This window comes from Salmo salar, unplaced genomic scaffold, assembly GCF_905237065.1.
Source record: "Salmo salar unplaced genomic scaffold, Ssal_v3.1, whole genome shotgun sequence".
Lineage (NCBI taxonomy): Eukaryota > Metazoa > Chordata > Actinopteri > Salmoniformes > Salmonidae > Salmo > Salmo salar.
In genome coordinates this window covers 149,749-165,000 of record NW_025548700.1, presented here as the reverse complement: position 1 = coordinate 165,000, position 15,252 = coordinate 149,749, and the positions used below count along the sequence as shown (strand labels likewise).

Here is a 15,252-nt window from a genome sequence, read left to right as displayed (position 1 = left end):
GTGCAGGGTGCAGGTCTTACCTTCCTGTCTGAGGGTTTCGAAGCCTGGTCTCGGCAGCGATGGGTTTAGTGTGTAGGGTGTAGGGTGTAGTGTGCAGGTCTTACCTTCCTGTCTGAGGGTTTCGAGGCCTGGTCTGGGCAGCGATGGGTTTAGTGTGTAGGGTTTAGTGTGTAGGGTGCAGGGTGTAGTGTGTAGGGTTTAGTGTGTAGGGTGTAGGGTGCAGGGTGCAGGTCTTACCTTCCTGTCTGAGGGTTTCGAAGCCTGGTCTGGGCAGCGATGGGTTTCCTGAGCTCACGATGCGAACGCGCTCACTGCTGTTCAGACGTTTATACTTATTATCCACCCTGCTGACAAACTACACAGAGATATACACAGATATATATACACAGATATATACACAGATATATATACACAGATATATATACACAGATATATACACAGATATATATACACAGATATATATACACAGATATATACACAGATATATACACAGATATATATACACAGATATATACACACACAGATATATATACACAGATATATACACAGATATATACACAGATATATATACAGATATATACACACACAGATATATATACACACAGATATATACACAGATATATATACACAGATATATACACAGATATATATACACAGATATATACACACAGATATATACACAGATATATACACAGATATATACACAGATATATACACAGATATATACACACTGATATATACACAGATATATACACACAGATATATACAGATATATACACAGATATATATACACACACACACACACATACCCTCACCAACACACACACACACACACACACACAGAGATATACACACAGATATATACACACACACACACACACACTGCAATTTAACTCTGGAAATGTGTGTGGGGGGGTATGTCTGTATATGGGTGTGTGTGTGTGGGGGGGGGTATGTACGTGTGTGTGGGGGGAGTGTGTGTGTGTGGGGGAGGGTGTGTGTGTGTGGGGGGTTGTACGTGTGTGTGGGGGGGGAGTGTGTGTGTGTGTGTGTGTTACCTGTAGTATCTGTGTGATGAAGATGCTAGCTCTGGACATGCGAGGGCTGGATTTGGGGTCTGTGGACAGGCTGGACTCTTCAGGCTGTAAACTGTTCTACACAACATAAACAACAACGATATCAACAACAGCAACACATGTTGTCAACAACACAGGGAGGCTCAACAACAAGACAGTTCAAGGTGTTTACATGGAGTTAGTTCACGGTTAGGGGTATTAAAGGGTTAAGGTTAGGGTTATTAAAGGGTTAAGGTTAGGGTTATTAAAGGGTTAAGGTTAGGGTTATTAAAGGGTTAAGGTTAGGGTTATTAAAGGGTTAAGGTTAGGGGTATTAAATGGTTAAGGTTAGGGTTATTAAAGGGTTAAGGTTAGGGGTATTAAAGGGTTAAGGTTAGGGTTATTAAAGGGTTAAGGTTAGGGGTATTAAAGGGTTAAGGTTAGGGGTATTAAAGGGTTAAGGTTAGGGTTATTAAAGGGTTAAGGTTAGGGTTATTAAAGGGTTAAGGTTAGGGTTATTAAAGGGTTAAGGTTAGGGTTATTAAAGGGTTAAGGTTAGGGGTATTAAAGGGTTAAGGTTAGGGTTATTAAAGGGTTAAGGTTAGGGTTATTAAAGGGTTAAGGTTATTAAAGGGTTAAGGTTAGGGTTATTAAAGGGTTAAGGTTATTAAAGGGTTAAGGTTAGGGTTATTAAAGGGTTAAGGTTAGGGTTATTAAAGGGTTAAGGTTAGGGTTATTAAAGGGTTAAGGTTAGGGTTATTAAAGGGTTAAGGTTAGGGTTATTAAAGGGTTAAGGTTAGGGTTATTAAAGGGTTAAGGTTAGGGTTATTAAAGGGTTAAGGTTAGGGTTATTAAAGGGTTAAGGTTAGGGTTATTAAAGGGTTAAGGTTAGGGTTATTAAAGGGTTAAGGTTAGGGGTATTAAAGGGTTAAGGTTAGGGGTATTAAAGGGTTAAGGTTAGGGGTATTAAAGGGTTAAGGTTAGGGGTATTAAAGGGTTAAGGTTATTAAAGGGTTAAGGTTAGGGGTATTAAAGGGTTAAGGTTAAGGTTATTAAAGGGTTAAGGTTAGGGTTATTAAAGGGTTAAGGTTATTAAAGGGTTAAGGTTAGGGGTATTAAAGGGTTAAGGTTAGGGTTATTAAAGGGTTAAGGTTAGGGGTATTAAAGGGTTAAGGTTAGGGTTATTAAAGGGTTAAGGTTAGGGTTATTAAAGGGTTAAGGTTAGGGGTATTAAAGGGTTAAGGTTAGGGTTATTAAAGGGTTAAGGTTAGGGGTATTAAAGGGTTAAGGTTAGGGGTATTAAAGGGTTAAGGTTAGGGTTATTAAAGGGTTAAGGTTAGGGTTATTAAAGGGTTAAGGTTAGGGTTATTAAAGGGTTAAGGTTAGGGTTATTAAAGGGTTAAGGTTAGGGGTATTAAAGGGTTAAGGTTAGGGGTATTAAAGGGTTAAGGTTAAGGTTATTAAAGGGTTAAGGTTAGGGTTATTAAAGGGTTAAGGTTATTAAAGGGTTAAGGTTAGGGGTATTAAAGGGTTAAGGTTAGGGGTATTAAAGGGTTAAGGTTAGGGTTATTAAAGGGTTAAGGTTATTAAAGGGTTAAGGTTAGGGTTATTAAAGGGTTAAGGTTATTAAAGGGTTAAGGTTAGGGGTATTAAAGGGTTAAGGTTAGGGGTATTAAAGGGTTAAGGTTAGGGGTATTAAAGGGTTAAGGTTAGGGTTATTAAAGGGTTAAGGTTATTAAAGGGTTAAGGTTAGGGTTATTAAAGGGTTAAGGTTATTAAAGGGTTAAGGTTAGGGGTATTAAAGGGTTAAGGTTAGGGTTATTAAAGGGTTAAGGTTAGGGTTATTAAAGGGTTAAGGTTATTAAAGGGTTAAGGTTATTAAAGGGTTAAGGTTAGGGTTATTAAAGGGTTAAGGTTAGGGGTATTAAAGGGTTAAGGTTAGGGTTATTAAAGGGTTAAGGTTAGGGTTAAGGTTAGGGTTTTAAGGGTTAAGGTTAGGGTTATTAAAGGGTTAAGGTTAGGGTTATTAAAGGGTTAAGGATATTAAAGGGTTAAGGTTAGGGTTATTAAAGGGTTAAGGTTAGGGTTATTAAAGGGTTAAGGTTAGGGTTATTAAAGGGTTAAGGTTAGGGTTATTAAAGGGTTAAGGTTAGGGTTATTAAAGGGTTAAGGTTAGGGGTATTAAAGGGTTAAGGTTAGGGGTATTAAAGGGTTAAGGTTAGGGTTATTAAAGGGTTAAGGTTAGGGTTATTAAAGGGTTAAGGTTAGGGGTATTAAAGAGTTAAGGTTAGGGTTATTAAAGGGTTAAGGTTAGGGTTATTAAAGGGTTAAGGTTAGGGTTATTAAAGGGTTAAGGTTAGGGGTATTAAAGGGTTAAGGTTATTAAAGGGTTAAGGTTAGGGGTATTAAAGGCTTAAGGTTAGGGTTATTAAAGGGTTATTAAAGGGTTAAGGTTAGGGTTATTAAACGGTTAGGGTTATTAAGGTAGTTTAGGACAGGATTCAATCCTTTTCAGCTGTGCACCTTTTAAAGGCAATGTTCCCGCATTCGCGGTAAACGCTGGATATATCGGCTCAATGGGAAATTCCCTTTCCCTTTAATCCTAAAAGCACCAATCCTAAAAAAGTCAGCATTTTGAAGACCTTGTTTTGATCGTTCTAAAAATGTAGGACTTTGTCAAGCAGCTAGTTGCCTGCATACAAGCACAATTTACTATGATTTCTGTGTTAATATGGAGGAATGAAAAATTATAATTTTTTTTTGTATAGTGGTGCTGAACATGTGGACTCTTATTCGGAAAGAATTCAGACCGCTCGACTTTTTCCACATTTTGTTGCAGCCTTATTCTGAAATGGATAAAAAATCAATCTACACACAATACCCCATAATGAAAAAGCAAAAACTGATTTTTTTAAAAATGTTTTGCAAATGTATTACATATAAACAACTGAAATATGACATGTGTCTTGGTCTTGGCTGTATGTCTTGGGGTCGTTGTTCTGCTGGAAGGTGAACCTCCACCCCAGGCTGAGGTCCTAAACCCCATGGAGCAGGTTTTCATCAAGGATCTCTCTGCACTTTGTACTGTAGCAACGCTCCCAATCCATGATAATAATCCCATTTGATGGGTTAGAGAGACTTTGTACTGTAGCAACGCTCCTAATCCATGATAATAATCCCATCTGATGACGCCGGAGAGACTTTGTACTGTAGCAACGCTCCCAATTCATGATAATAATCCCATCTGATGGCGCCGGAGAGACTTTGTACTGTAGCAACGCTCCTAATCCATGATAATAATCCCATCTGATGACACCGGAGAGACTTTGTACTGTAGCAACGCTCCCAATCCATGATAATAATCCCATTTGATGACGCCGGAGAGACTTTGTACTGTAGCAACGCTCCCAATCCATGATAATAATCCCATTGGATGGGTTAGAGAGACTTTGTACTGTAGCAACGCTCCCAATCCATGATAATAATCCCATTGGATGGGTTAGAGAGACTTTGTACTGTAGCAACGCTCCTAATCCATGATAATAATCCCATCTGATGACGCCGGAGAGACTTTGTACTGTAGCAACGCTCCTAATCCATGATAATAATCCCATTTGATGGGTTAGAGAGACTTTGTACTGTAGCAACGCTCCTAATCCATGATAATAATCCCATCTGATGACGCCGGAGAGACTTTGTACTGTAGCAACGCTTCCTAATCCATGATAATAATCCCATCTGATGACGCCGGAGAGACTTTGTACTGTAGCAACGCTTCCTAATCCATGATAATAATCCCATTTGATGGGTTAGAGAGACTTTGTACTGTAGCAACGCTTCCTAATCCATGATAATAATCCCATTTGATGGCTGCTGTTTTACTGGCTCTTAACCAACCATGATATGTTGTTAGTTTTTTTCATATTGTTTGTAATTTATTTTGTACATAATGTTGCTGCTACCATCTCTTATGACCGAAAAGAGCTTTTGGACATCAGAACAGCGGTTACTCACCTCAGATTGGACAAATAATTTTTCTTTAAAGAGTCGGAGGGGAAGGATATACTCCAAACACCCGAACAGACCCACATACCCCCGGAGAAAAACACAGAGATTGCGCGGAAAGAGATCGGGATGCCTTGTGAGTGGCTAATCTGCCTTTGCCATCCGTACTGTTAGCTAACGTTCAATCGCTGGAAAATAAATGTGACGAACTGAAAGCACGTATATCCTGTCCAACGGGACATTAAAAACTGTAATATCTTATGTTTCACTGAGTCGTGGCTGAACGACGACATTAAGAACTGTAATATCTTATGTTTCACTGAGTCGTGGCTGAACGACGACATTAAGAACTGTAATATCTTATGTTTCACTGAGTCGTGGCTGAACGACGACATTAAGAACTGTAATATCTTATGTTTCACTGAGTCGTGGCTGAACGACGACATTAAAAACTGTAATATCTTATGTTTCACTGAGTCGTGGCTGAACGACGACATTAAGAACTGTAATATCTTATGTTTCACTGAGTCGTGGCTGAACGACAACATTAAGAACTGTAATATCTTATGTTTCACTGAGTCGTGGCTGAACGACGACATTAAGAACTGTAATATCTTATGTTTCACTGAGTCGTGGCTGAACGACGACATTAAAAACTGTAATATCTTATGTTTCACTGAGTCGTGGCTGAACGACGACATTAATAACATACATCTGGTGGGTTAAACACTTTATCGGCAGGGTAGAACAGCAGCCTCTGGTAAAACACAGGGTAGGGCAGCAGCCTCTGGTAAAACACAGGGTAGGGCAGCAGCCTCTGGTAAAACACAGGGTAGGGCAGCAGCCTCTGGTAAAACACAGGGTAGGGCAGAAGCCTCTGGTAAAACACAGGGTAGGGCAGCAGCCTCTGGTAAAACACAGGGTAGGGCAGCAGCCTCTGGTAAAACACAGGGTAGGGCAGCAGCCTCTGGTAAAACACAGGGTAGGGCAGCAGCCTCTGGTAAAACACAGGGTAGGGCAGAAGCCTCTGGTAAAACACAGGGTAGGGCAGCAGCCTCTGGTAAAACACAGGGTAGGGCAGCAGCCTCTGGTAAAACACAGGGTAGGGCAGCAGCCTCTGGTAAAACACAGGGTAGGGCAGCAGCCTCTGGTAAAACACAGGGTAGAACAGCAGCCTCTGGTAAAACACAGGGTAGGGCAGCAGCCTCTGGTAAAACACAGGGTAGGGCAGCAGCCTCTGGTAAAACACAGGGTAGGGCAGCAGCCTCTGGTAAAACACAGGGTAGGGCAGCAGCCTCTGGTAAAACACAGGGTAGGGCAGCAGCCTCTGGTAAAACACAGGGTAGGGCGGCAGCCTCTGGTAAGACACAGGGTAGGGCAGCAGCCTCTGGTAAAACACAGGGTAGGGCAGCAGCCTCTGGTAAAACACAGGGTAGGGCGGCAGCCTCTGGTAAAACACAGGGTAGGGCAGCAGCCTCTGGTAAAACACAGGGTAGGGCAGCAGCCTCTGGTAAAACACAGGGTAGGGCGGCAGCCTCTGGTAAAACACAGGGTAGGGCAGCAGCCTCTGGTAAAACACAGGGTAGGGCAGCAGCCTCTGGTAAAACACAGGGTAGAACAGCAGCCTCGTGTAAGACACAGGGCAGGGTCCTATATATATTTGTAAACAACAGCTGGTGAACAATATCTAAGTTAGTCTCGAGGATTTGCTCGCCTGAGGCGGCAGGGTAGCCTAGTGGTTAAAGCGTTGGACTAGTAACCAAAAGGTTGCAAGATTGAAACCCAGAGCTGACAAGGTAAAAATCTGTCGTTCTGCCCCCTGAACAAGGCAGTTAACCCCACTGTTCCCTGATAGGCCGTCATTGAAAATAAGATTTTTTATTTTTTTGGCATAAGCAAACAGGAAAACGCTCATCCATAGGCGGCGCTCCTAGCGGGGACTTTAATGCAGGGAAACTTAAATCAGTTTTACCTCATTTCTATCAGCATGTTAAATGTGCAACCAGAGGAAAAAAACTCTAGACCCCTGTTACGGCTGTGTACGGGAGGCGAAGTCAGGTGCAGGAGAGCAGAGTAGATTTAACCTGTCAAGGTATAGGGGGCAGTATTTTCAATTTCGGATTAAAAGCGTGCCCAGAGTAAACTGCCTAATATTCGGGCCTAGAGTCAAATATTTGCATATTATTAGTCGATTTGGATAGAAAACACTCTGAAGTTTCTAAAACTGTTTGAATGATGTCTGTGAGTATAACAGAACTCATATGGCAGGCAAAAACCTGAGAAAAATCCAACCAGGAAGTTGGAGATCTGAGAATTGTAGTTCTTCTTTTGAATCCCTATCGAAACTACAGTGTCTGTGGGGTCACGTTGCACTTCCTAAGGCTTCCATTGGCTGTCAAAAGCCTTCAGAAAGTTTTTTGATCATTCTCCTGTTACCGGGCAGAGAATTGTAGCTCAGTCAATGAGTGGACTGCCTGAGGACAAAGGGCTTGGTGATGCGCGATCCCGCCAACGCGCCCCTCCTTTTTCTCCTGGAATGAATACGCTATTGTCCGGTTGGAATATTATCGCATTTTTACACAAAAAATACCCTAAAGTTTGATTGTAAACAATGTTTGACATGTTTCTACGAAGGGTAATGGAGCTATTTGACTTTTCGTCTCTGGTACCGCTCTCGCGCGTTATGCCTTTGGATAGTGCTCTGTACGCACGAACAAAACGGAGGTATTGGGACATAAATATGGATTATTTTGAACAAAAATAACATTTCTTGTGGAAGTAGCAGTCCTGGGAGTGCATTCTGACGAAGATCAGCAAAGGTAAGAGAATATTTCTAATACTAATTCTGAGTTTAGGTGACCCCGAACTTGGCGGGTGTCTGTATAGCTCGCCGTGATGGCTGAGCTATGTACTCAGAGTATTGAAAAATGTGCTTTCTCCGTAAAGCTATTTTAAAATCTGACACAGCGGTTGCATCCAGGAGTAGTCTATCTATAATTCTTTAAATAATTGTTATATATTTTGTCAACGTTTATGATGAGTATTTTTGTAAATTGATGTGCTCATTCACCGGACGTTTTGGTGGGAATACATTTTCTGAACATCAAGCGCCAATGTAAAATGCTGTTTTTGGATATAAATGTGAACTTTATCGAACAAAACATACATGTATTGTGTAACATAATGTCCTAGGAGTGTCATCTGATGAAGATCGTCAAAGGTTAGTGCTTCATTTAGCTGTGTTTTGGGTTTATGTGACATATATCTTTGCTTGGAAAATGGCTGTGTGGTTATTTTTCTCTATGACTCTCCTAACATAATCTAATTTTATGCTTTCGCCGTAAAGCCTTTTTGAAATCGGACAATGTGGTTAGATTAACGAGTCTTATCTTTAAAATGGTGTAAAATAGTTGATTGTTTGAGAAAATGAAATTATGAGATTTTTGCTGTTTTGTATTTCGCGCCATGCTATTTCACTGGCTGTTGAATAGTGTGTCCCGCAGATGGGACGCTAGCGTCCCACGTAGCCCTGAGAAGTTAATGCTAAATTGTAAATATTTTGCCACCATGGCCTATTTATTGCCTTACCTCCCTAATCCTACTACATTTGCACACACTGTATATAGGTTTTTCTATTGTGTTATTGACTGTACGTTTGTTTATTCCATGTGTAACTCTGTGTTGTTGTTTTTGTCGCACTGCTTTGCTTTATCTTGGCCAGGATGCAGTTGTAAATGAGAACTTGTTCTCAACTGGCCACCTGGTTAAATAAAGGACTTGTTCTCAACTAGCCACCTGGTTAAATAAAGGACTTGTTCTCAACTAGCCACCTGGTTAAATAAAGGACTTGTTCTCAACTGGCCTACCTGGTTAAATAAAGGACTTGTTCTCAACTGGCCCACCTGGTTAAATAAAGGACTTGTTCTCAACTGGCCTACCTGGTTAAATAAAGGACTTGTTCTCAACTGGCCTACCTGGTTAAATAGAGGACTTGTTCTCTACTGGCCTACCTGGTTAAATAAAGGACTTGTTCTCAACTGGCCCACCTGGTTAAATAAAGGACTTGTTCTCAACTGGCCACCTGGTTAAATAAAGGTTAAATATTTTTATAATCCAGGTAGAATCAGGAATTCCCCAGGGCAGCTGTCTAGGCCCATTACTGGTAGAATCAGGAATTCCCCAGGGCAGCTGTCTAGGCCCATTACTGGTAGAATCAGGAATTCCCCAGGGCAGCTGTCTAGGCCCATTACTGGTAGAATCAGGAATTCCCCAGGGCAGCTGTCTAGGCCCCTTACTGGTAGAATCAGGAATTCCCCAGGGCAGCTGTCTAGGCCCATTACTGGTAGAATCAGGAATTCCCCAGGGCAGCTGTCTAGGCCCATTACTGGTAGAATCAGGAATTCCCCAGGGCAGCTGTCTAGGCCCATTACTGATAGAATCAGGAATTCCCCAGGGCAGCTGTCTAGGCCCATTACTGATAGAATCAGGAATTCCCCAGGGCAGCTGTCTAGGCCCATTACTGGTAGAATCAGGAATTCCCCAGGGCAGCTGTCTAGGCCCATTACTGGTAGAATCAGGAATTCCCCAGGGCAGCTGTCTAGGCCCATTACTGGTAGAATCAGGAATTCCCCAGGGCAGCTGTCTAGGCCCCTTACTGGTAGAATCAGGAATTCCCCAGGGCAGCTGTCTAGGCCCATTACTGGTAGAATCAGGAATTCCCCAGGGCAGCTGTCTAGGCCCCTTACTGGTAGAATCAGGAATTCCCCAGGGCAGCTGTCTAGGCCCATTACTGGTAGAATCAGGAATTCCCCAGGGCAGCTGTCTAGGCCCATTACTGGTAGAATCAGGAATTCCCCAGGGCAGCTGTCTAGGCCCATTACTGGTAGAATCAGGAATTCCCCAGGGCAGCTGTCTAGGCCCATTACTGGTAGAATCAGGAATTCCCCAGGGCAGCTGTCTAGGCCCCTTACTGATAGAATCAGGAATTCCCCAGGGCAGCTGTCTAGGCCCATTACTGGTAGAATCAGGAATTCCCCAGGGCAGCTGTCTAGGCCCCTTACTGGTAGAATCAGGAATTCCCCAGGGCAGCTGTCTAGGCCCATTACTGGTAGAATCAGGAATTCCCCAGGGCAGCTGTCTAGGCCCATTACATTTACATTTTAGTCATTTTAGCAGACGCTCTTATCCAGAGCGTTTTTTATATCCTTGTATTGCTACTGCTGTATCATCAAAGGCATTATCTAAGTGAGTTGCAGAGATAGCCAGTATTTGAATGTTATTCGATGTTAGCAAGTTATTGATTTCATGAACCTTATTTCTAAGGCTACATATACTAATATGAGCTTTTCTTAGCCCTTTCCTGGCTAGCTGATCAGAGATAGACATAATATGGAGAGAAAAAATTATGAGTTAAATAAAAATAAAAAATATTCTCTAGCTAATAGTCAGTCAATCAGGCGCTTGTGTCAGTTGGTGTGTGTGTGTGTGTGTGTGTGTGTGTATATTTATTTATTTTACCTTTATTTAAAAAGGCAAGTCAGTTAAGAACAAATTCTTATTTACAGTGACGGCCTACCAGAAGGCAAAAGGCCTCCTACGGGGACGGGGGCTGGGATTATAAACAAAGAGTAAATACAATATAAATATAGGACACAACACACATCACAACAAGAGAGACAACACAGCACTACATAAAGAGAGACCTAATACAACAACACAGCATGGTAGAAACACAGCATGGTAGAAACACAGCATGGTAGCAACACAACATGGTAGCAACACAACATGGTAGCAGCACAAAACATGGTACAAACATTATTGGGCTCAGACAACAGCACAAAGGGCAAGAAGATAGAGACAACAATACATCACGCAAAGCAGCCACAACTGTCAGTAAGAGGGTCTGTGATTGAGTCTTTGAATGAAGAGATTGAGATTGAACTGTCCAGTTTGAGTGTTTGTTGCAGCTCGTTCCAGTCGCTGGCTGCAGCGAACTGAAAAGAGGAGCGACCCAGGGATGTGTTCGCTTTGGGGACCTTTAACAGAATGTGACTGGCAGAACGGGTGTTGTATGGGGAGGATGAGGGCTGCAGTAGATATCTCAGATAGGGGGGAGTGAACGGGTGTTGTATGTGGAGGATGAGGGCTGCAGTAGATATCTCAGATAGGGGGGAGTGAACGGGTGTTGTATGTGGAGGATGAGGGCTGCAGTAGATATCTCAGATATGGGGGAGTGAACGGGTGTTGTATGGGGAGGATGAGGGCTGCAGTAGATATCTCAGATAGGGGGGAGTGAGGCCTAAGAGGGTTTTATAAATAAGCATCAACCAGTGGGTCTTGCGACGGGTATACAGAGATGACCAGTTTACAGAGGAGTATAGAGTGATGTGTCCTATAACCTCTCTTGGGTAGGGGGCAGTATTTTGAATTTTGGATGAATGAGGTGCCCAATGTAAACTGCCTGTTACTCAGGCTCTGTCACGTCCTGACCAGCAGAGGGAGTAATTTGTATTAGATTTTGATCAGGAGGTGGCAGTAGGGTTGTGTTGTATGGTTTTTCTAGTATGTCTGTTTCTTTGTTGGTCTGTGTGGCTCCCGATCAGGAACAGCTGGTTATCGTTGTTCCTGATTGGGAGTCATATATTAGGAGTGTGTTTTTCACCTGGGGTTTGTGGGTTGTTGTTTTAGCACTGCTGTTATGTGTGTAGCCTGCTAAACTGTTTCCTGTCGTCGTTTCATTGTTTATTGTTTTTCCGTGTTCACAGTTTAATAAATATAATGATGAGCACGCAACCCGCTGCGTATTGGTCCACTTTCTCAGACGATGATTTCTCTGTTTCGTCTGACGACGAAGAACGTTACAGGCTCAGAAGCTAGGATATGCATATGCATGATAGTATTGGATAGAAAACACTCTAAAGTTTCCAATTAAAATAATGTCTGTGAGTATAACAGAACTGATATAGCAGGCGAAAACCTGAGGAAAATCCATCGAGGAAGTGGGATATTTTTTGATGTGGGTACATTTTCTATTGAATGCCTATACAGTATGTATTTGGATAGGACCCAAATTGCAGTTCCTATGGCTTCCACAAGATGGCAACAGTCTTTAGACATTGTTTTCAGGCTTGTATTCTGAAAAAAACGAGGAAGAATGAGACTAATCTTTCAGTGGACTCTAAATGAGAGCAGAGCTGTTTTGAGCGCGTAACCGTTCGTTGTTTTTCCGTTCTATTGACGACGCTATTGTCCGGTTGAAATATTATTGATTATTTAAACAATAGACAACCTGAGGATTAATTATAAACATCGTTTGACATGTTTCGACGAACGCTAGCGTCCCACCTACCCTAGAGAGGCTATAAGGAGCGTTGGTGGGCCAATCTGACGGGTAAACAGAGATGACCAGTTTACAGAGGAGTATAGAGTGCTGTGTCCTATAAGGAGCGTTGGGGGTCAATCTGACGGGTAAACAGAGATGACCAGTTTACAGAGGAGTATAGAGTGCTGTGTCCTATAAGGAGCGTTGGGGGCCAATTCAGACGGGTAAACAGAGATGACCAGTTTACAGAGGAGTATAGAGTGCTGTGTCCTATAAGGAGCGTTGGGGGCCAATTCAGACGGTTAAACAGAGATGACCAGTTTACAGAGGAGTATAGAGTGCTGTGTCCTATAAGGAGCGTTGGTGGGCCAATCTGACGGGTAAACAGAGATGACCAGTTTACAGAGGAGTATAGAGTGCTGTGTCCTATAAGGAGCGTTGGTGGGACAATCTGACGGGTAAACAGAGATGACCAGTTTACAGAGGAGTATAGAGTGCTGTGTCCTATAAGGAGCGTTGGGGGCCCAATCTGACGGGTAAACAGAGATGACCAGTTTACAGAGGAGTATAGAGTGCTGTGTCCTATAAGGAGCGTTGGGGGCCCAATCTGACGGGTAAACAGAGATGACCAGTTTACAGAGGAGTATAGAGTGCTGTGTCCTATAAGGAGCGTTGGGGGCCCAATCTGACGGGTAAACAGAGATGACCAGTTTACAGAGGAGTATAGAGTGCTGTGTCCTATAAGGAGCGTTGGTGGGCCAATCTGACGGGTAAACAGAGATGACCAGTTTACAGAGGAGTATAGAGTGCTGTGTCCTATAAGGAGCGTTGGTGGGCCAATCTGACGGGTAAACAGAGATGACCAGTTTACAGAGGAGTATAGAGTGCTGTGTCCTATAAGGAGCGTTGGGGGCCAATTCAGACGGTTAAACAGAGATGACCAGTTTACAGAGGAGTATAGAGTGCTGTGTCCTATAAGGAGCGTTGGGGGCCCAATCTGACGGGTAAACAGAGATGACCAGTTTACAGAGGAGTATAGAGTGCTGTGTCCTATAAGGAGCGTTGGGGGCCAATTCAGACGGTTAAACAGAGATGACCAGTTTACAGAGGAGTATAGAGTGCTGTGTCCTATAAGGAGCGTTGGTGGGCCAATCTGACGGGTAAACAGAGATGACCAGTTTACAGAGGAGTATAGAGTGCTGTGTCCTATAAGGAGCGTTGGGGGCCACTTCAGACGGTTAAACAGAGAGGACCAGTTTACAGAGGAGTATAGAGTGCTGTGTCCTATAAGGAGCGTTGGGGGCCCAATCTGACGGGTAAACAGAGATGACCAGTTTACAGAGGAATATAGAGTGCTGTGTCCTATAAGGAGCGTTGGGGGCCCAATCTGACGGGTAAACAGAGATGACCAGTTTACAGAGGAGTATAGAGTGCTGTGTCCTATAAGGAGCGTTGGGGGCCCAATCTGACGGGTAAACAGAGATGACCAGTTTACAGAGGAGTATAGAGTGCTGTGTCCTATAAGGAGCGTTGGGGGCCAATCTGACTGGTAAACAGAGATGACCAGTTTACAGAGGAGTATAGAGTGCTGTGTCCTATAAGGAGCGTTGGGGGCCAATTCAGACGGTTAAACAGAGATGACCAGTTTACAGAGGAGTATAGAGTGCTGTGTCCTATAAGGAGCGTTGGGGGCCCAATCTGACGGGTAAACAGAGATGACCAGTTTACAGAGAAGTATAGAGTGCTGTGTCCTATAAGGAGCGTTGGTGGGCCAATCTGACGGGTAAACAGAGATGACCAGTTTACAGAGGAGTATAGAGTGCTGTGTCCTATAAGGAGCGTTGGGGGCCCAATCTGACGGGTAAACAGAGATGACCAGTTTACAGAGGAGTATAGAGTGCTGTGTCCTATAAGGAGCGTTGGGGCCCAATCTGACGGGTAAACAGAGATGACCAGTTTACAGAGGAGTATAGAGTGCTGTGTCCTATAAGGAGCGTTGGGGGCCAATTCAGACGGTTAAACAGAGATGACCAGTTTACAGAGGAGTATAGAGTGCTGTGTCCTATAAGGAGCGTTGGTGGGCCAATCTGACGGGTATACAGAGATGACCAGTTTACAGAGGAGTATAGAGTGCTGTGTCCTATAAGGAGCGTTGGGGGCCAATCTGACTGGTAAACAGAGATGACCAGTTTACAGAGGAGTATAGAGTGCTGTGTCCTATAAGGAGCGTTGGGGGCCCAATCTGACGGGTAAACAGAGATGACCAGTTTACAGAGGAGTATAGAGTGCTGTGTCCTATAAGGAGCGTTGGGGGCCAATTCAGACGGTTAAACAGAGATGACCAGTTTACAGAGGAGTATAGAGTGCTGTGTCCTATAAGGAGCGTTGGGGGCCCAATCTGACTGGTAAACAGAGATGACCAGTTTACAGAGGAGTATAGATTGCTGTGTCCTATAAGGAGCGTTGGGGGCCAATTCAGACGGGTAAACAGAGATGACCAGTTTACAGAGGAGTATAGAGTGCTGTGTCCTATAAGGAGCGTTGGGGGCCAATTCAGACGGTTAAACAGAGATGACCAGTTTACAGAGGAGTATAGAGTGCTGTGTCCTATAAGGAGCGTTGGTGGGCCAATCTGACGGGTATACAGAGATGACCAGTTTACAGAGGAGTATAGAGTGCTGTGTCCTATAAGGAGCGTTGGTGGGCCAATCTGACTGGTAAACAGAGATGACCAGTTTACAGAGGAGTATAGAGTGCTGTGTCCTATGAGGAGCGTTGGGGGCCAATCTGACTGGTAAACAGAGATGACCAGTTTACAGAGGAGTATAGAGTGCTGTGTCCTATAAGGAGCGTTGGGGGCCAATTCAGACG

General features: G+C 43.4%; 1 protein-coding gene across 1 annotated transcript in view; it reads right to left on the bottom strand.

Moving 5' to 3' along the window:
• Nucleotides 1–15,252, bottom strand: part of LOC106595170 (caspase recruitment domain-containing protein 11) — a 152,258-nt gene that overhangs the window by 12,886 nt on the left and 124,120 nt on the right. Inside the window, exons 23-24 of the mRNA XM_045712666.1 lie at nucleotides 1,059–1,154; nucleotides 238–355 (exon numbers count right to left, since the gene is read on the bottom strand). Coding sequence (XP_045568622.1) covers nucleotides 238–355; nucleotides 1,059–1,154 — 214 coding nt within the window. The remainder of the gene's footprint in view (nucleotides 1–237; nucleotides 356–1,058; nucleotides 1,155–15,252) is intronic.